This window comes from Bactrocera tryoni, chromosome 4, assembly GCF_016617805.1.
Source record: "Bactrocera tryoni isolate S06 chromosome 4, CSIRO_BtryS06_freeze2, whole genome shotgun sequence".
NCBI classification, from domain to species: domain Eukaryota; kingdom Metazoa; phylum Arthropoda; class Insecta; order Diptera; family Tephritidae; genus Bactrocera; species Bactrocera tryoni.
Window position 1 is genome coordinate 57678056 of NC_052502.1, and position 20890 is coordinate 57698945.

Sequence of the window (20890 nt, forward strand, 5' to 3'; positions counted from 1 at the left end):
AGAGGCATGGACGATGAAAACATCTGATGTGTCGACGTTACGAGTTTTCGAGAGACAAGTTATGGCCCTTTGCACAATGGCAACGGCGAATACCTCATTCGATGGAACGATGATCTGTATGAAATATACAACGCCATTGACATAGTTCAGCGAATTAAGAGACAGCGGCTACGCTGGCTAGGTCATATCGTCCGAACGGACGAAAACACTCCGGCTCTGAAAGTAATCGAATCCGAAGCAATACCCGCCGGGCGAAACAGAGGAAGACGACCACTTCGTTGGAAACACCAGGTGGGAAAGGACTTGGCTACACTTAGCATCTCTAAATGGCGCCAAACAACGTACAGGAAGAACGGTGGTTTTTTTGAAACCGTAGTTCCCGTTTTTCTTGTTTTAAAATTAAATAAAGCGACATTTGTCAGTTATTTAGATCAGATATGTATTCTTCAATGCTGATTATCATTCCAAATCAAGTATTAAAGTGGAAATGTTAAAGTAAATACTTATTTATTGTGTGTATGTATAAGCTTTATTAAATATAATGCGAAGAAGATCGTATGTCCCAGTTTCATATCATAAATCTTTCGACCCCATACAGAGATGATTCAACATAGAAATCGAGTATATGTTAAAAACCCTAATATGAATTTTCTTTGTTTGCCTGAAACGCTATAGTTATAAACATTCAAGGGCGATAAAATGTCAATTATTTTATATAAGCTAATACGTGTTCCAGTTTAAGTATGCTTAAGTGACCAATAAAACTCTTATATGTTATGTTAAACGCTTGCATATGATTTATTGGCAACCTTCAAACTAATAAAAAACAGTTTCTGCTTTTTTCCAAAAAATATACAGCATATGCAAATGCATGCATCAACAGACTTTCATTGTGTGTGCACGCCATAAATGCGAAGTTAAACACTTCCGATTCGATGTCTTTATTTTTATTGCAGAAAATGGTGTTGTAAAAAAACAATGCAAGTCAACTTTTTGTGCGGCAGCAAACAGTCGCAACACTACTACCTTCACACCGACCACTGCTGATTAGCGTGTTCACAAAACGACAGTTAGTTTTCAATTTTCAACTGAAAATAAACTCAAAGAAACTTTAAACTTGTCTGCAACCAGAAAAAAACACACGTAAATTAGTGGAAAAAATGAGAAAATCGCAAGCAAATGAGGTCTTATCAAAGTATAATTCTACTGCATGTATGTTAATCTGTGTAGTTAAGTATTCAAATGTGGCAATGTGTGCGCATGCGTCTAAACGCGGTATCATATCTGCGCTGAAGGATAACCACTTTGAGATACATTCGCTTGCAGCAGCACCGCCGTTGTGCGGTTGTCGACCAAAGCAGAGCAGCGCCGAACGAACAAGTTGTTGTTATTTCTTTGTTGTACGTACGTTTCGTGCACCTGTAAGTGTAGTTGTGGCCCACGTATTGTACGCTTGCGTGTGCATGTGTGTTGACTATGAGCTTTACAGACCAATTGTTGTTCTATTTTTGCCGCTGATTTTTGATAGTTTGGCAATAAACCCAAATACATGGAAAATTAACAAATTACGTATACGCCACTCCGTGCGGCCTGCAGCGCACTGATGCAGCGTTTGGTGTTGAGATTGGTTGTATGCCTGACTGCAGCGGCGTTGCGCAAATGTCTGCGAAACAGGCTTGAAATTGGCGGAGTTTGCAAAAAAAAAACTAAAAAAAACAACTACAACAACCATTTATATACAATGGCCGCCTGCATTAAACAAGTCGTAGTGGCAAAAATCAAACCCAAACCATTGCTTTTGCTTTTGCCATGCGGCTGCATGTTGTTGCAAATCAGATTAAGGTGAATTAGATTGTGACACCGCTACTGGTGTACTGGTGTATGGCGCGACTAACACGTTAACGAACACACGCACTTTGCTCATTCAAATGAGACGCATTTGTGCAAATTAAACCGTTTCGCCGCTTCGTTGTTGCCATGGCACAATGTGCAAATTGTCGAAAAATAGTAGCAAAAACAATAAAAAAAAACACAAATGCATTATCTCATCCATGGGTTTGCGATAGAGACCGCAGAGTTGTGGTAAGACCTAACACATGCGAAGATTTAGCTATTGAAAAGAAGTCACTCTCGAAGCTACTCGATGCATACATACATGTGCGGTGTTATTGATTTGGCTGTGTGACGCATTGGTTGACTGCATTCATGTTGTTGTTGTTTCTTTTCTTTTTTTGTTCACGTCGGTTGTTGTACGTGGCGTCTGTGCAACCTTAACCTACGTGCCTGGTGTGGTAGTGTAGAGTGTTGCCATAAACCTGCCCCTGCACCTGCATCCAGTCATGCATAAAATATACATATATATAATAATAGATAATACTATATGTAACAGGGTGCCTTCATATGCCTTTTTTAAATCAATGAAGTGATATATTTCGATGCTCGAAATAATAGTTTTTTGTTTATTTTCTTAAAAAGCGATATACTCATAAGTAACTAAAGTTGGAAGGAAGAACAACGCAACTACTACGAGTGCGGCCAACATATACATACATATTTTGACTACAAATGCAGCATAGTCTACCTTTATTCCTATATTCCTGATCCATTTACCACAACTTCTTTCCTATCTCTAAAATACGTTTTCTGGAGATTCAGGCAGGCCTTTAATACTCAATCTTCCACCTGGCGATTGACTTTTTTGGTTTGGAAACATGGAAAATAAGGGTAATGAAACTACACTTAAGGAACACACTCGGTGAACTTAAAAAAAACAAGTAAGGAAGTGCTAAGTGCGGATACAACCAATAATTTTTTACTTTTGCAACTACCAAGAAGCAAAGATCGAGAAATTCCTTCAGATGGTGGCAAAACTTTGTATTAAAGTATGTTGCGAAAGAATTAAACTTGGTTTTATTGCTATATTTTAGTTCGCAACTGCTAAAATATATTAACATCTTCGAATGAGTGATATGTTTATGATTTTAATTCCACCGAAATAGCTAAATTTAATACATTGGCTTAATGTTGACTAAGTCAGACAACGACTATCAGAGGATCGAAGTTCTTTATATTAGGGTATTTGTTATTTGGAAGCGTAACATATTAGGGAAATGAGGTTTGGACTAATCCCATTTCAATTCAGCGGTAAACCGCATAGTTTTTGAGAAAACTTGTAAATTCAGTTTCATTAAAAACACATTTGGACAAACGTGAACGGTTCAAATTCATGTGGCAAGACGGAAATCATTTTATGAGGTATATTGGGGATAGCGAAAGGGACGAACTGATTGCATTAATTCTAGCATTGCTTAAGTATACAATTCTCACACTGACCGACTTATTATTCATAATATAAGGTTTGGTAGAAAAACGAAAAGCATTATATGAACTATATAGAGTTTGTGGTTAGTATCGACCCGATTTTATCCATTATTGCCAATACCACATACTATTAACATGCCACATACCAACAAAATGTTCCTGTGTTTCATCAAGGTACTTCACATACAATCACCAATTACATGGAGTAAAGTCAGCCGGATGTTAGAAAATCGTGATATTTGTTATATGAGAGCTATGTCAAATTATTATCCAATTCTTTCATTTTAGGCACAAAGACATAACTGCATGGTAATTTTTATTGAGATAACTCAAATATCGGCCGATATATCAAGCATAAAGTCATTTTAAAGTTCGAAAATATTTATGTTAGGCATATGGGGGCTCAGGGAAGTATTATATTAACCCGATTCAAACCATTTTTGAAACGTCAACATACTATCATCAGGAAAGGATTCTCTCCCCATTTCAATATCTCACACATTGACCGACATTTTTGATCAAAAGTCAACTATAGGTACCGGGGTCCACATATTCGGTACCTAGGGGTAGTACAGTTTTGCTTCGGTTTACGCAATTTTCGGCCTTAAAGTGGGACATCTCTCTATTCGAGGAAAGTTTTATTCGTATATATTATTTCATTCTTGATTTGTGTGTTGGAAAGTGAAAGTTTCAAATGAAATTTAAGATTGTGTTATTTAAGTAGTAAATAGGCGTGGCTGTTGTCTAATTTCGTACATTTTCCTACTGTGACATAGGATTTCCAGGATATGTCATGTAACAAAGTTAGTTGAAATCGAACGCGTTTAAAAAGTAACCGGTTAGACTGTATGAATAAATCGGCTACCAGATAAATGACTGTAACTCGAAAACTGTTTCAAAAATCGATTTGAAATTTTAAATGATTTTAATATTTATGGGTATAAACTATCAAAATAAAAACAAAAAACAAAAAAAGCATCGATTTTTCAAAACTTTACCTAGTGTGCCCCTTATACCACGTCAAACACACTACCAATCCGTTAACTTATCGAATTGTTCTTTTAAATGAGGGCGATCGGCAAAACATCTAGCAATACATTTATTATTATAAATAAATTATTGTAATTAAAAAGCAATTTTTGTCGGAGGTTAGGTATGTAGTTCATCAAACCGGAATATCATATGACGCAGGCATGCGTTTATACTACAATATTTTTTACAGTAAAAACCAATAAAGCATTGATGATAGAATTAAAATATTTAATTTCGCACGCTTATGAAAAATAGTTTAGAATTAGACAAGTAAATTCATGAAGATGCCATATTTTAAGATTACCAAATTTCAACTAAATAGCGAAGGTTGTGCTATAGTCGAATGACTTGAGAGTATGACTATCACTGTGACGATTTTGGATTAAAATTTCAGTCAAAAACATCTAATAATTATACAATCAATTAAAAATATGTTCCTTAATAAAAACCCAATTTTCCTTAATATAGACTTTTTAATAAATTCTCTTTAATAAATATATAAATTGTTGTAAAAAGAAGTCACTAACAAACAGGCAGACGAAGGTATAAGTGACAATAAAAAAACACATGACAAAAATGGACAACAATTAATCGAAAAATCTATTTAGTCTTATCTGCTACTGCTTCTTTAGCTTACAATAGACTTAACAGGTTTCATATCTCCTTTATGGAACCTTAAGTAGCCAAGGAAGATTTCCATTACTGACTCTATTAAATATTTTGTAGATAGCGCTCTCAACGTCATTTTGTAATGAGTGAACCAAGTACTTCTACTTTTTAACTTTTTCAGTATAGTAGAAATCCATGAAAAAGATGTAATTGCGTGACAAAGAAAGAGTTTGCAACACAAGAGGACATGGCCTCGCCAACTCAAGCTTTCAGTTTGTAGATTCAAGTTAATTGTATGACTAGTAGCCATGTTCTGGAGTACGCCTTTAGAGTTCCGGTGAAAAAGTTGGGATTAGTTTTGCAGAATTACTTAGGGTATACAAGTTGATTAATGATTGGGCAACCATTTTACCACTAAGGTTGACAAGTGGTAAAATAAGGTTATTTCTTCTAAAGAGATTGAGAGATAAACTGTTAATAATCATGAAAGATTTATGAAGGTTAACGTTATATTTCCCATATTGAAATTTATTCTTGAGCCTAATAAAACGTATTTTTATTCATTTAAGGTGTATTATACATCACACCTTGGTACGGCCCGCTGGAGCATTATTTTTTAAACTATAATATAATATTTTATTTTTATTACCATATGTATGATGTGGGCGCTGATAGTTATATGTTTTTTTAGAGGAAGAATTGAGTGAGATGATAAATCGCTAACTATCACCGATCATATCTACACCTCTGTAAAATATTATTTTTTTTGCTTAGTGAAAAAATAAAATAAAGAGTTACTTAATTTCGATTTGAATCATAAAAAGTTATTTCAACACAAAAAGATAAAGGAATAATGTATGTATTTTTTGCGAATATTTGCGAAAATGCAGATCTGCTAATGGGCAGCTGATTGTTAGCTATTTTTGATTATATGTCAACGATCATTATGTGATAATGTATGTACATATGTAATTCTCTGAGGAGTGTTGAGAAATGTGCCAAATAGTAATTTGCGAAATGCCGGCTTCAGATAAAAACCGACGACTGAATATTAAACCAGGTAAGCTTTCGGCCAAACCGCTAAAACATGTTATTAGTAGTGCAAGCGCCAACAATTTTTGAAAAGGCGTTGTGGACAAAAATGAAATAAGAAGTACTAAAATAAAAATTAAGATATTAATAAAAATAAATATATTTTCAACGCTAATTTCTCAAGAGCCACCAAGCACTATTTATTTGGCATTTTATCGCATTTGATTTCGGTTATGGTTTGTCAAATGGCAGTGACATGGCAGCATGCAAATCAATTAGCATAGGAGTGAGTAAGCAAGTTTATGTCATAGTTTTGTTGTAAACTAAATTCGTGTACACAGCTTGGTTTTGTTTTATTTCATTTGTTTTGGAGATAGTTTTATTAATGATGTTTTGCTTTGAAGGGCCTTGAAATGTTGGAGTGAAGTCCAAGTTATAAATATTAAAATAATGTAATAAAGGTTAAAAATAAGGCAAATTCAAATTTTCGTAAGCCACATTTTTGGTTTGCATAAATTTTGCCAATAAATGTTAAACGAACATACAAACCGCCAATGATATGTGTTCGGATTAAAGTGAAAGGATTAGGTTAATGCGCTTATACAATGGTATATGTATACTTAACGAGAACTGCCGATTGCAAATCGTATAGTGGAGTGTGCTGGTGCAGTCCGGTTACGACCTCTTACAAAAATAGCTTAAAAAGCTTTAAAGGCTGTCTTAAATACCATTTACGTTTAGGTAGAAATAACAGGTTGTTTGAAAAACACAGTCATATTACTTTAATGCATAAAGCTTATCACAATTATATTTTATACATAACTTTCCGATTTAATTTTTATAGTGCAATTAGTCTTTTGCTCCTAAATAAGCCTCAGTCTTGGCGACTAACTCTCCATCATTGCTAAATTTCTCTCCAGCTAGCCTTCTTCTGAAATTTTGGGTTTGAAACGGCAAAAAAATTATTCCTTTCAGGGTTCGATTTAACTACAAAATAAATAAGGGGATAACTACCAATTTCTATTCTATATGAATACGATCTACTCTTTATTTGTTGAAAGGTCCTAAGTCAGTTCCCCTCTTATTTAGCCATGGTAAATTAATCATTGGAGGATGAGGCTATATCTAGAAGTTCACATAGTAAGTGAGTAAAGTTCTCTGATCGCCATACACTTGGCAGTGAAGAGTAACAATTTTTTTACATATGGCTGAAGCAGCGCTGGAACTCCTTTCTTAGACCAGGTATCCTTGGGTAGCCAATAAACATCCCTTTGAAGGCGATCTAAAGTGAGAAGGCGAAACATCCCTCTCCAGGATAGTGCGCTGGGCTTGGTAGCCGCTACTTAAAAAACCATCCAAAATGAAGAGAAAACCCCTTTTAATGACGACCACATACTAAGGATTACGATTTAAAGGCATGCACGTGGAATGTCCAGTTCCTTAATTGGAAAGGTGCTATTGCCCAGCTGGTTGATCTCCTCGTCCAAGAAATGCGATGGACGGGACAAAGACTGAGATGAGTAGGTCCTTGTGGCTTTTACTAAAATGGCCATATAAAAGAGCGTAAATTCGCTGTGGGATTCGTGGTGCTAGAGAGACTCCGTCGCAGAGTCCTGACATTCACCCAGGTGAATGAACGTCTAGCCATAATTTACATCAAATCGAAGTTCTTCAACATAACGCTAATTCGCGCCCACGCTCCGACGGAAGAAAAGGACGATGTGACCAAAGATGCCTTCAATGCGCGCTTGGAGCGTACCTATGTGAGGTGTGGTATCCCCGCAAAACTAATACTACACGGCCGTATGTTACGTGACGTTAAGTAATACCAAAAGCTTTGTCAGGATCCAGAAGGACCTTCCCTCGTCGTTGCAGAGCTGAGTCGAGAAGATAGGATCTTCTATAAGTGTGTACAGCTCCTGGCGTACGCGGAAGATATTGATATCATTGACCTCAACACTAGTGGTACTGAACGAAGGCAAAACTAAGTACATCCTGTCATCAAACAAACAGTCGTCCCACTTGCGACTTGGCTCCCACGTCACTGTTGACAGCCAAACCTTCGAAGTTGTAGATAATTTCGTCTGGAACCAGTATTAACACCAGCAACAATGTCAGCCGCGAAATCCAACACAGAATAACAGGCGCTACTTCGGACTAAGTAGGCAAGTGAGAAGTAAAGGCCCCTCGCGACGAACAAAGACCATACTAATTATTCGCGTCCTGCTATACGGTGCAGAGCCATAAACGATGACAACATCTGATGAGTTGGCGTTACGAGTTGTTGAGAAAAAGGTTCAGCGTAAGATTTATGTTCCATTGAGCATTGGCATCGGCGAATACCGCAGTCGATGGAACGATGAGCTGTACGAGATATGCAATGACATTGATATAGTTCAGCGAATAAGGAGATAGCGGCTACGCTAGGTCAAGTTGTCTGAATGGAAGAAAACATTCCAGTTTTGAAAGTATTCGACGTAGTACGCGCCAGGGAATGGAAGAGGAAGACCTCCATTCCATTGAAAAAACCAGGTAGAGAATGATCTGGCTACACTTGAAGTCTTCAATCGGCGCCTAACAGCGAAAAGGAAAAACGACTGGCGCGCTCGTGCAAACTCGGCTGTAGTCGCGTAAGCGGTGTCTACACCATTAAAGAAGAACAAGATTTTAGCTTTGGTGCAACCAAAGTTAACATTTTGCCTTCTTTAATGATTGTGAAGGTTCATAGTGACATCTCCAATTCACTCGTTATAGCTTTTTCTTAAACAACAAACTGACGATGAATACACCCACTTTCTTAATAACGTAATAAATTATAACCTTCATAAAAATCGTGTTTGATAAATTATAATTCGTAAACTTAACCTAAAAACGAACAGGATTACCAAGGAAAAGTGAACATTTCAAATTAATCCTAGGGAATGTGCATCTGGCTGCCTCGGTAAAAGCTGCCGTACTACAAGTTTTGGTTTAACCAATTTATTAACTCTTAGTATGCAAAAGTATTTTTTATACTTTTAGTTTACCACTGACATTTAATGCAAATATAAATTTATGGCATAATATAAGATTTCGTGGTCAATAAGCCGTGACAATTTCGTGAGCTCTTGTATCTCTGCGTACCTGCACACAATCTTGATATATCTATATACATATATATGTATGTACAAGTATGTATATGTAGATTATGCATATATATATGTAGATTAAACTCTTTTACGCTCTAATTACTTCCCTGAAGATCGGAGTTGGCATTTTGATAATGGTTAGATATTATATGCGCTCATATAATATTATGAGCAACATATATGAACACACATATAAGTACACATCCACGAACATATACTCGTAATAATGCATAATCAAAAGTTATATTGCTTAGTATGAATTTAAGTACGTTGTACTCAAACGACTCATAACAAAGTCATAAATGCTGATGCTCGTGAGGGATTTCTTGATAAATATAAACACGTAGTGAAAAATTAATACGAACGGAAGGACCATCCATGAGCAAAAAGAATTTATTATTTAAACGTTTCAATATCTTTATGAATTTAAAAGAGTATGTGTGAATGCAGTCATGAATATATATCTGGGTCCAAAGGGTAAGAAAAAGCAATTACTTCTATTACTTCTAGTGGTCAAAACATTTTGAACGTCTTATAAAAATTGATATATCTTAATGTGTTCCTTTGAAGGATAAGCAGTTCGGCATTGCGAATGGGCTTCATAGTTGTACTGTTACCTCCAAAATGAGCATGGCATGGCTCACTATTACCTCAGGAACTAATCAACCAATTTTAATAAATTTGGCGTGCAAAATTATCCAGACATTGAAATCTTATTTTGGGAAAATGTGCGAGATCGTACTATAGTCATGTCTACTTTCCATATACTATGTATCACATTTCAAAATTCAAAATGAGTCTTTCATTTCACAGTTAAAAAATTCAGAGTCAACTATTATGACTATGTGGACTCCAGTGCCTATTGTTGACCTTTCATGTCTAAGATAATGACTTTCAATCATCCGCTTGATTTTATACCTTATGTACCGGCCAATATGTGAGGTATCCGAATGAAACTCAATGAGAATCTATTGCCATAATATTAAAACTGGAAAAAATTTGAGGGATGTTTATATCTTTACCACCATATTCTTTATAAAAGAATTTGGATCAATATGTAAGATATCTTAACAAAATTAATTGAGAGTATGTTATACGGAAGATGTTTGAAATCGGTCGACTTTCTATTTATGGTATGGTCAATGTTTGAATTATCTCCAAAGAAACATGTTCTCGTTATTCTCTGTTAATCAGTCCAATATACGAATTTGAATGCCACGGTGATTTAGTGATTTTGTATCAGTTGTTTTCGCATCCCTCTCTTAGTTTGCCCAAATGAGCAGACGACTATCACTGTCCCAGATTTGTCAAGGGCTACCCATTTCTTCGCTAATTCGTCTACCCTCTAATTGCTTATTTATTACTCTGTTCGGGAATGCATTTAAGAGAGAAAAAAGAGATAAAGTTGTGAGCTTTCTTATTATCTTGGCTTTTAAAACTCTTTTTTCGTACTCAGTGAAGTGTATAGTGTCCATTTATAGGTTTGGTAAATGAAATACTATAACATTTAAATTTAAAGAAATTATTTTGAAATGATCAGTTGATATACACCCTGAAAAAGTGATTAAAAGAATCGTCGTTTTTCCACTTCAGACAGACAGGCGTATATGAGTTCCAAATATTTTTAAATAAAATAAAGCCTTTATTTGTGAATACCCTTCAGATGTATATAGATATATATATATATAGAATCTATAGACGAGGTGTCTTGGAACCAATTATTTCGAAAATTGTCACTAAACTCCGCGAGTAAATGATATTTCAACAAAATGTAATTTGCTAAGTCGTTAGGACTGTCTTTAACTAATATATCAAATATGAGCGCGATCTGTTAACCAGTTTGTTCACAGCGGCTGCTTAAGTCGGTACCCTCAGTAGTGCGTTGATATTTTTACAAAGGATCAAAAATATCGAAGAAAGAATTTGTCTCAAATTATGAATTTCTAATCAAATTTCGTGTGCGGAATCGTTGCAAATTCTGGAAAGGGTTACGGAGGGTCAGTTTTAACGAAAACACAAGCCTACGAGACTTCAAAGAAGGTCTAGATATCGTTGAAGACATGCCTCGTTCTGAACGACCTTCGACCTCTTCAATTGATGAAAATATTGGATAGTCGAAAAAGTCTCTTCGTATTTCTAATCAAACTTCAACTTATTTTATTTATATTTATACTAATAAATAAATAAGCAAATATGTACCATTTAGTTTTTTGGAGATATTATTCCATCAGTGTAAATCGAAATTTCCAAAACGGAAGCGAGCGACCCATTGTTGTGCTACATGAACTGATACAGCGTCGTCTCCGTAAACTTCCCAATTCCTCCATTTTTTTTACAAAAATTTCAAAATATAACGAATTTCTTCATTATTTTCACACATTTTTGAACAGCTGTAACTTTTTTCAACTTCCCCGAAGCACTGGAGTTATTCGACTGTCACGACATCTATTGACAAGATACGAAAATACTTTTTCGAGTACCCAATGTTAAAAAAGGGAAGGATATGGTGTTTGAAAATAGTCTGGGAAAGGTTAAAGAGATGGCAAGAGAGCTCGACATCTTCCACGATTCCATTCGAATGATTTTGGTGGATATTTTGGGTATGAAACGCGTTAGTGCTTGACTCGCCCTGATAAAGCAATTTTTTTTTTAAACAAATAGCATAAACAGGTATCTTTCGTTATGCGTGACGGAGCGAATTCCGATTTCCGAATTTCCGAGAGCATTATAACTGCCGATGAGACATGGGTTTATGAGTTTGACATTCAAGCAAGTCAATATGAAAAAAAAGAGCCGAAATCAAAAATAATACAGCAAAGCCGCTCAAAAATCAGGTGGTGGTCATTGTTTTTTTTTCGATATTCGCGGTTTGGTGAATCGTGAATTTATTGCGGAGAGATAGAAAGTTAATAAGGAGTTCTATTTGGCCGTATGAGAACATCCGCCGAAAAGGGCCGGAATTGTGGAAGAACAATTCATGGATTTTACGAGATGATAATGAACCATCGCATCAAGCCACGATTCTGACTGTATTTAAGAGATCGTTAGAAAATTATATTAAAAATGTTCTCTTCAAATTGGAATTAGATATCTTAAAAACTCTGTCTTTGGGAGTGGAAACCGTTTTGAAGACAACCATTCTGAGAAAAACGCGTCTAAAGATTGGAGTCTCTATGTTCCTCACTCGATTCCTTTTCTACCAGAAACGCTGTAGCGACCGTAATAATTTGAGAGAATATTTATTACAGTGTTTGCTATAATGCAAAAAAAATATAAAAATCGATATTTAAAAAATTTCACACTGAGACGATCTCTTAAAGCCAAAAACGCAATGAGCATCATCAATCAACTACCGTGTTCACCAGATTTGGCTTCATGTGATTTATTCTTGTTCCTCAAACTGAAACTGCCGCTCCGTGGAACCCGTTTTCAGTCGATCGAAGAGATAAAACCAAGTTGGCTGAAAGAGTTGAAGGCCATCCCAAAAAGTGCTTGTGAAAAGTGTTTCGAGGACATAAGAAACATCTAGTAGAGATTAATTTGAAGGCGAAAAAATAATTATTAATGCATAAGTAAATATTATGCGTTTTATTTACAATTTCCGGGTACTTTTTTGTCACAATGTATACTACTACACAAATCTTATCTCGTATATATGCGCACAATTAAGAGTAATTCTAGTGCAAAATAGTAGATAATGTAACCTCAGGATTAAGTTTCATTCAACCAAGTGTCGGTAACCCAATTTTCAGTGGACTTTGTACAATTACTAGAATTTAGGCAGAGATCCATTAGTTGATGCCAAAGTTCTAGTGTATATAAAAATGCATTGTGTAGTATCTTAAAGCAGAGATGGTGTGATAACTCAGTTAACCTCCGATAACCGTGTAATTTTTATGTACTTGTATTTCAAGAAATTTGTGTTTAAACATACATACAGCCCCGCATACACTTACACAAATATTAAATGTATATCATAAATTACAAGCAGGCATATGTGAGTATTTGTGTGTTCATGTATATTTCGAAGTAAAATTTTATTGCTTGTTTACTTCTTTCACTTTTTTTAATAATGTATGCATGTAAAATAGATTTATTTTCATGGAACGCCACAACGTCGGCGATGGTGATTGCATTTACGTTGCGCTACCATGTACAGTACGATCTGCTCGGCATGCGGCTCCGTCTCGTTGTGCGGGGAGGCGGTGTCAGTGGTTGTATTGTATGCTAACTTCGTGGAAGTGCGTCGAAGACTGTTGGTTGCTGTATTATTTTGTGAGTTGATGGATGAGTTTCGTTTGCCGAGATTTTGGCGATAAACAGTGCGTACTATAGGCGCACTTGTTGTTGTTGTTTTGGTGGAGTGATGTCTAAAATGTTGTCGATTTGAAGCAGATTCAGGGTTTTCTAAAAGTTGTTGTTGTTTTTTTCGCTGTTGTTCACGTATAAATTTCCTTAACATAACCTGCTCGTTTGATTGCCGACTTTCGTTATCAGCGCACTTTTGCTGAGCCGCTTCCGTTGTTGTTGAAACTGCAGTTGCCTGGTGCATCAAACATTGCAGTAATAAGAAGAGAAATGCATATTGCATGTGGTGCAGTTTAAACAGCGGCATTGTACTGTGTGGCACTGATTTGAATATGCTTTACTGTTTTGCATCACTACTAAAATGTGACTGTTCTCGATGGCTGCTGCAGAATAGGCAACTTGTCCCTGCTTGTGCTGCACTTATCTTGATGTAAAAAACAAGGAAGTGCTAAATTCGAACGCAGCCGGTTGTTAGATGCTCTTGTAATGCGCAGAAATTAGAGACATGTCATACTTGGTATATGCTGGGTGCGGTGTCAAGCTATGTCGAACATTTTAGATGAAACATTTGTCATTTGAGTTCCGAAGGATGTTTTGGTCCGAATGTTCTATTTACATACATATATGTACATACAAAATCATATACAATATATAAAATTCTATATAAATATTCTACTGAAAGTGGGTGGAGCTATGCCAAAAACCGGCATTTTTTTCGATGGTATTCTGAACTATAGGCTCTTAGCCTTAGAAAGTTTCTTATGGCGCTACAAGAGTTTTCGGGTTACAAAAATTTATTTATTTTTCATTCTCATTAAATTCTAAAACACCTCTAGAATATGGTCCTAAACTTTCAAGTTGATCCGAGTAATAGTTTCGGAGATACAGCCTTGAGGACTTGTGCGCTCGAGGCTAGCTAGGCTGCGCCGTTTCTAAACGCGTTTTTCTCGCAACTGTGTTTTTGAAGTCGGTTGGCAAGCTTTCTTGAGAACTCCTCAACTGATTTTCATGAAATTTTACACAGGTCTTTTAAATACAATTCTTAAAGACTTAGATGAAGAATTTTTTTTAGAGTTGAACTATTTGAAAAAACAAATGTCGCGATATTTTCATGTTTTTGTTAAGTAAAAATTTCTGCCAAAAATCCAATTTTTAGTTTTTTTCCTTCGTCCAAGTTAAGATTTTTACTAAGGTACGTATTTTTTCACTTTAAGTCTTAATGAGTTACCCTGCCAACACTGGCGCATCGTTTTTCCGAGGGGTCACCATAAATGGCGCCGCAATTTCCGAGTTTAAATATTTCTTTTCTAAAAATGTCAGAATTTCTTTTTTAATTGTGTATGCTTGTAACAATAAAAAATTCGAATAATTTCGCACATTTGAAATAGTGTTAACTCACAAATTATTTATCTAAAGATTTTTATTATTTTTACTTGTAAAATTAAATTGATCACTTTGTTTAAATTTTGCTAAAACAATTGAATAAAAATTTTATGAGTGGCATTAAAATCATAGCAAATGATATCAGACCAGGCATGTAAAGGCATTACGATTAACAATCACTTAGAGTTATAAGTAAAACAACTACAACGTTATTGTATTTATACAACACTTCCACAGTTTCTATATAATCCTTATCGTATTTCCTTTGCTATTTGCGCTTTAAGCAAATCCACTTCTTATATCAATTGCAAACGTGCTCTCGGTTGGCGCTGCAGTTACAGTGGCACCGGTTGTTGAAATTGCGCCTGAGTTATTGACTGTTGTTGTTTCATATTTTTTTGTTGTTGGTTCCGTAATTTCTATAGTTGTTGTTGTTGAAATTGCGCCTGAGTTGTTGGCTGTTGTTTTTTCATATGTTCTTGTCATTGGTTCTGTAATTTCTACAGTTCTCTCAGCGGACTCGGTTGTAGTTGGTGGGGCAGCGCGCGTTGTTGTAGGAGTCGTTGGCGTAATATCTATAACGGTATCTTCTTTTGGTTCACCTCCCACTCTTCGTGGTGGCCCATTATTATCCCACTTGCGTATGCCGTTATCAGTATTCTCAAAGATTGCATTCTGTCCGAAACTGGCAGCTTCATAGCCTGTACCTTGTACATTTTCTCCGTTTAAGTCGGGATCCGAACCTATTGGTCTTTGGCAATCATGCCATCTATGGTGATGTCTTCTGTCATGCTGATTTTGTAGATTATGCCAAGGATGTTTTACGATTATTGAATCCTGAGTTAACGCCACATTTACTCTATGCCCTTCAAAAGGTCCGGCTGCAGGGTTCAATAAGAATGGTGGTGTATTGCCCACGCTATTAATATTGAATTCTTCAGAACTGTGAAACTTTGGCTGTGCTATTACAAAATCTTTATGGGGACCATATTCGTTGCGGTGTCGGAACTGATGTCTTTCCCATGGATGTCGTTCCACTTGCCCTGCCATGTAATCACCATTCACGCCGTCAAATCTAATGCTATATGGCGGTGGCCGAAACGGTGGGATGTTGAAACCATGTGTTAGAGTGTGTAATATACGCACACCCGTGGGTAGCGCTGATATGTATTCAATGCCACCGCATGTATAGTACAACAATAATATTGCACTGTTTAAGAACCACGAATTTCGAGCGCTCATTTTGGAGCCGGAATGCTATTAACACGAATGTTTTGCTTTGACTAAGCTTAAGTGGCACATTTGAAAACAATTTAAGTTGTATAATGCTTATCAATTTCTAAGGCATGAAATGACAACAGCAAGGTTCAGGTTATCAACCAAATTATTCTTAAATAGAAACCTATACTAAGCGATTTTATTGCGATATTGCTATTTGATTGAACTGTACTGAATTTATAACACTGAAAGAAAATAACAGCGCGTTATTATCAAAACTGCGTTTTCGTAAACCAACTACTTGTATTTGGGGGTAAAATTAATCTGTATCCTCAACTGGCAAGACTGTCTAATAATTGAAGAGGTCAAAAGATGCCAATTGCCAAATAAGATTTCCGAACCTTGTGCCTTGTCCTTGCTGATATCAACATATCAAACGCCTTTATCCTCGGTAAATTTTTTGGTGATGAAAATATGTCAATAGTCCAGTGTATCGAGAAGTCGTGAACGAGAATTGAACTATCATTTAACTCTAGTAAAAATAAGGTTTACCTAATTTCTATATGCTAAAGTACGCAGACTTAGAACATAGTGGGTGTTTAGAGGCTTTCTGGCTTAGCTAATTTAGTTTCGGGTACCTAAGCTAATTGAGTTTTCGGGGTTATTTTTTTCCTTACGCTAGGTATGATCTGATCCGTTTTCAGAAGAATTTCGCCTTATATGGGTAGTTTACAATGTTATAACGGATGATCCAAGAAGAGAATACCTTTTCATCAGCCTTTTTGAGAGTCGTATTAAGCTGTCACGTTATTTTTGCCCACTATTGTTTGGAATTTCATTTTGGAAAACCTGAACAACATTTTTATATCGTTCAACTTTATTGCGAAAATTTACGTTCTATAAAGAATATGTTTCGCGCGCTTTGTTCATCTTATGGTGAACATAAACGCCCTACTGACCATACTATTCGCAGCAGCATCACTCATCTTGAGACCCAGCATTCATTACTAGATAATATTCGACTGAATAAACAACGTCCAGGACGCAGTGAAGAAAATATTGCAGCCATAGCTGAGAGTGTACACGAAGACCATGGAGAGTCAATTCGGTGCCGTTCGTAGCAACGCGAACTGACGTTGGAACGATTTGGCGCGTTTTACGTAGAGATCTTAAATTGAACAAACAAAATAAAATACAGTTTGCGCAAGAACTGAAGCCGCTCGACCTTCCCAAGCGACATCGCTTTGATCTACGGGCTCTTGAAAAATTCCAAGATTCAACGTTTTCGAGCCAAGTTCTGTTCAGCGATGATACCCATTTCTGGCTCAATGGGTATGTAAACAAGCAAAATTGATGCATTTAAGACGAACAGAAACCTGAAGAGATTCAAAAGCTGCCATTTCAACCAGAAAAAATATCGGTTTGGTGTGGTTTGTGGAACGGTGGAATCATCGGTCCGAATTTCTTCAAAAATGATGCCGTTGAGAGAATACGTCGGTGAGCAGATAATTTCATGTTTGATATCAAACCTTAGATTTTTTCCTGTGGGAATATGTATGATTGTCTATGCGGGCAATCCCGCTTCTGTCTTTAAAAAAGTAGAGAACATCGAAATTTATATCCCTTTATATGTGAACCTCGAAGGCAAAAAGAATTGCTGCTTAGTTGAAATTATGCGAATTTCGAAATGCGTGACTAACCAAAGTCGATCTTAAGTAGTCATTATGAATTCTTTTAATTCCTGTAAGCAATTACGTACATATTTGTGAAATAATTCACCACATAATTGGAGTAATTGTCTCTATATACTCTTTCGATTAATTTCTCAATTCCCAATTACTGCTATTTGTTGTTGTTGCTTCTACACTCATTATTCAGGTATTCTTAAAAGTTGTAAATGAAATGTGAGCCAAATGTGAGTACGCTCTCTGTTTACTCGCAAATTCACTATCTCGTTTATTTATTCGCCAAGAGAAAAACGAGAGAGCAAAGAATTTTTTTAGGGGTTAGGAAGTCTGATAACAGTTTTCAATAGTTGTGAAATCATCGCTTTATTTCCGGAAATTAGTTTTACGCTTCGAACTTGTTTACATGCTTGAGAACATCTGCAGTCCCTCAGAATGTTAAAAGCGCTCATTATCAGGAAATCCATATTTTTATACTCACGCAACATGTTGCTACAGAGTATCATAGTTTTGTTCACCCAAGTGTTTACATATCTTACATACCACTAAAGCTAAGTTAACCAAACTTGCTGAAAAGAAGTCTCTCTAGCCTTTCTTCATACACTGTAAAATTGGCGAAATAACATGACAACCACGCCTATTTCCCATAAAAAAAACTTTTAAATTCTAAGCTGTCAGGTTACACCCGAAATTATCCTTTCTTCCGATTTTTTATACTGCCGCAGCATTTTTTAAAATGTAAAATTTGAATGTTTAAGTTAAAGTTTAGGTTTAAGTTTAAGTTTAAGTTTGAGTTAAATTTTAAGTTTAAGTTTAAGTGCTAAGAGTAGTAAAATCCACTCTAAAATAGAATACTTTGGTTATTTTAGCAATTCCTTTCGAATTACATATGCAAGGGATCGAGCATAATTTGAGAGAATATTTAATTTTGAGAGAATATTTATTTTTAAGTATTTATTTTTCGGTTCCATCTGAATATAGGTTTCACTTATTGGGAAAGCTGAATTGTAAAGACTGCTGAGATTTATTCAAATCTGATAGCGTTGGCGTAATGTTTGGAAATAATTTTAGTGTTATTCGAATGGGCAACGATACAATATGGTAGTACGGACAATAATATTATTATATACATATATAACGGTAGTGTTTCTGTTATGCTGTGTATTTACAAGTGTTTCCACGCTATCCACTGATCAGTCATATTACTCATATAAGGATATTGAAAACACACGGCAAATAAAATGGGCACCAGTGGCACGTCCGCCTAAATCTACGGGACATTATCCAACGCCTCCATCAAGAGGTAAAACACGACAATGACATTAAATGTTTAGTTATTCTTTTACATCAGCTATATTTGATAATTTATACTAATTTAGCAGAAGACGGCATAGAAAGTGGGAGAATATGGGATAGACAGCCTTTACGTGTGACAACAGCTGTACCATCACCAACTGTTGAAGTGGGATGGCGGTTTAACTTCCAAACATACCCTCGTCTTACAAATAGAAGGGATAGAATTGTTTTTCCGATTAAAAACTAAACGACTCGGAGAAGGACTTAACAAGAGGAAACACAGAAGCGGATATTCAAATCGGATACGAGATTGGATATGAGTTTATGTTCAATTAAAATTATTAGTGCGATTTTGTGCTCGAAAAATTATGTATTAACTCATTAATGCTTAAATCTGATTTAAATTCAAAATATTTGAATATTTATTGTGCACATATTAAGTATTATTATGAAGAAAGAGAAATGATAACGGGTGGTCTCTAGGGACATTGATATTATTAACAAAAATTTGAGTAATCAATTCAGTTTAAGTGTTATCCGCAGCGTGAAAATGAGTCATAACAAGAAGTATTTAATATTAGTTCACTGAAATATTTATTTCTCTCCCAAGAATACACGATTTTATTACTTTCAATAAGGAAATGAAATGAACGCTTTGATGATAAGCAAACATACTTTACAGGCAACGCTTTATTGTACAGTGAACTTCAATGGCAGCAGTTGAGGTTTTCTTTGTTAAGTTGACTCAATGTTTGAATTTTGGTTATAACGGGTGATCCAAGTAGACGTACTTTTTTCTATAACCATTTTTGATAGATCACGCATGAGTCGAGTCAAGCTATCACGTTATTTTTGTTCAGTATTGTTTGGTATTTCATCTTGGAATTCACGTTCTGTAAATAATGTATTTCGCCGCCTTCGCTCAATTTATGATCAACATAATCGGCCTGCTGAGCACTCTATTCGCAACACCATCACTCTTTTTGAGACTAAGCATTCATTATTGGATAATATTCGACGGAAGAGACCATGTCCAGCACGCAGTGAAAAAAATGTAGCAATCGTAGCTGAGAGTGTAAACGAAGACCGTGGAGAGTCGATTCGGTGTCGTTTGCAGCAACTCGGACTGACGTATGGAACGATTTGACGTATTTTTTTTTTACAGATAATTACACGTTTTGGGCCAGTAGATGGCCACCAAGATGTGATATCACACCGTTAGGCTTCTTCCTGTGGGAATATGTAAAGTCTTAAGTCTATGCGGACAATGCCGCTTCGTTTCAGGTTTTACGCATATCATTCAACAGTTCGAAATGCTTTCTTTAAAAAAGTAGGGAACCTCGGAAAGGATCACCCTTTATAAGCAAAAAATCTGAGTTATTAATTTATCCATATCCAAGAGTTGTGCTCACCTACAGTATTGTGGGTATTTTTCAAAACAAATTCCAAATTCTCTGTTCAGGTTAGGAATTCCTTTAAGGGTTGAAGACATTTAATTAATCGGTTGTTTTTTATTGTTGTAAAGGAGCTATTGGGAAGCAGTCGGGTCTCTCACCAGAAATTGAACTTTGGCTTTACGAAGTCGTAGTTAAGCCAATACTGCTCTTATGGATCTTTGTCTCGTGGAGAACGCTCGGTAAAGCCACAATCGCTAAACAGCTAGAATGTGTTCAACGAGCGGTTCCCATTGGCATCAGTGGTGCATAACACCAGTGCCGCACAACATCCATCTTTGAGAAACTGAACCCATTAAGAGTCCCAGAGGGGGACATTCCGAAATTCTCCCCCAATTCGACCGCATCCCCGATAACTTGGACTACTGTCTGTCTACTGACTACCTCTGAATGATATGTAGGTGAGGCAGAGTCGCTGGAGTAG

At 36.0% G+C, this 20890-nt stretch overlaps 2 protein-coding genes across 2 annotated transcripts; one reads left to right on the forward strand and one right to left on the reverse strand.

Moving 5' to 3' along the window:
- Positions 1-14844: 14844 nt before the first annotated feature.
- On the reverse strand, positions 14845-16112 carry LOC120775893. Its single transcript, XM_040106284.1, has one exon. It carries the CDS (start codon positions 16053-16055, stop codon positions 15093-15095), a length of 963 nt encoding a protein of 320 aa, XP_039962218.1. The 5' UTR covers positions 16056-16112; the 3' UTR covers positions 14845-15092.
- Positions 16113-18772: 2660 nt separating this feature from the next.
- Positions 18773-19624, forward strand: LOC120775013. The gene is made up of 2 exons (XM_040104962.1): positions 18773-19019; positions 19096-19624. The coding sequence occupies exons 1-2, from the start codon at positions 18815-18817 to the stop codon at positions 19257-19259; spliced, it is 369 nt and encodes a 122-aa protein (XP_039960896.1). The 5' UTR covers positions 18773-18814; the 3' UTR covers positions 19260-19624.
- The last annotated feature ends 1266 nt before the right edge of the window (positions 19625-20890 follow it).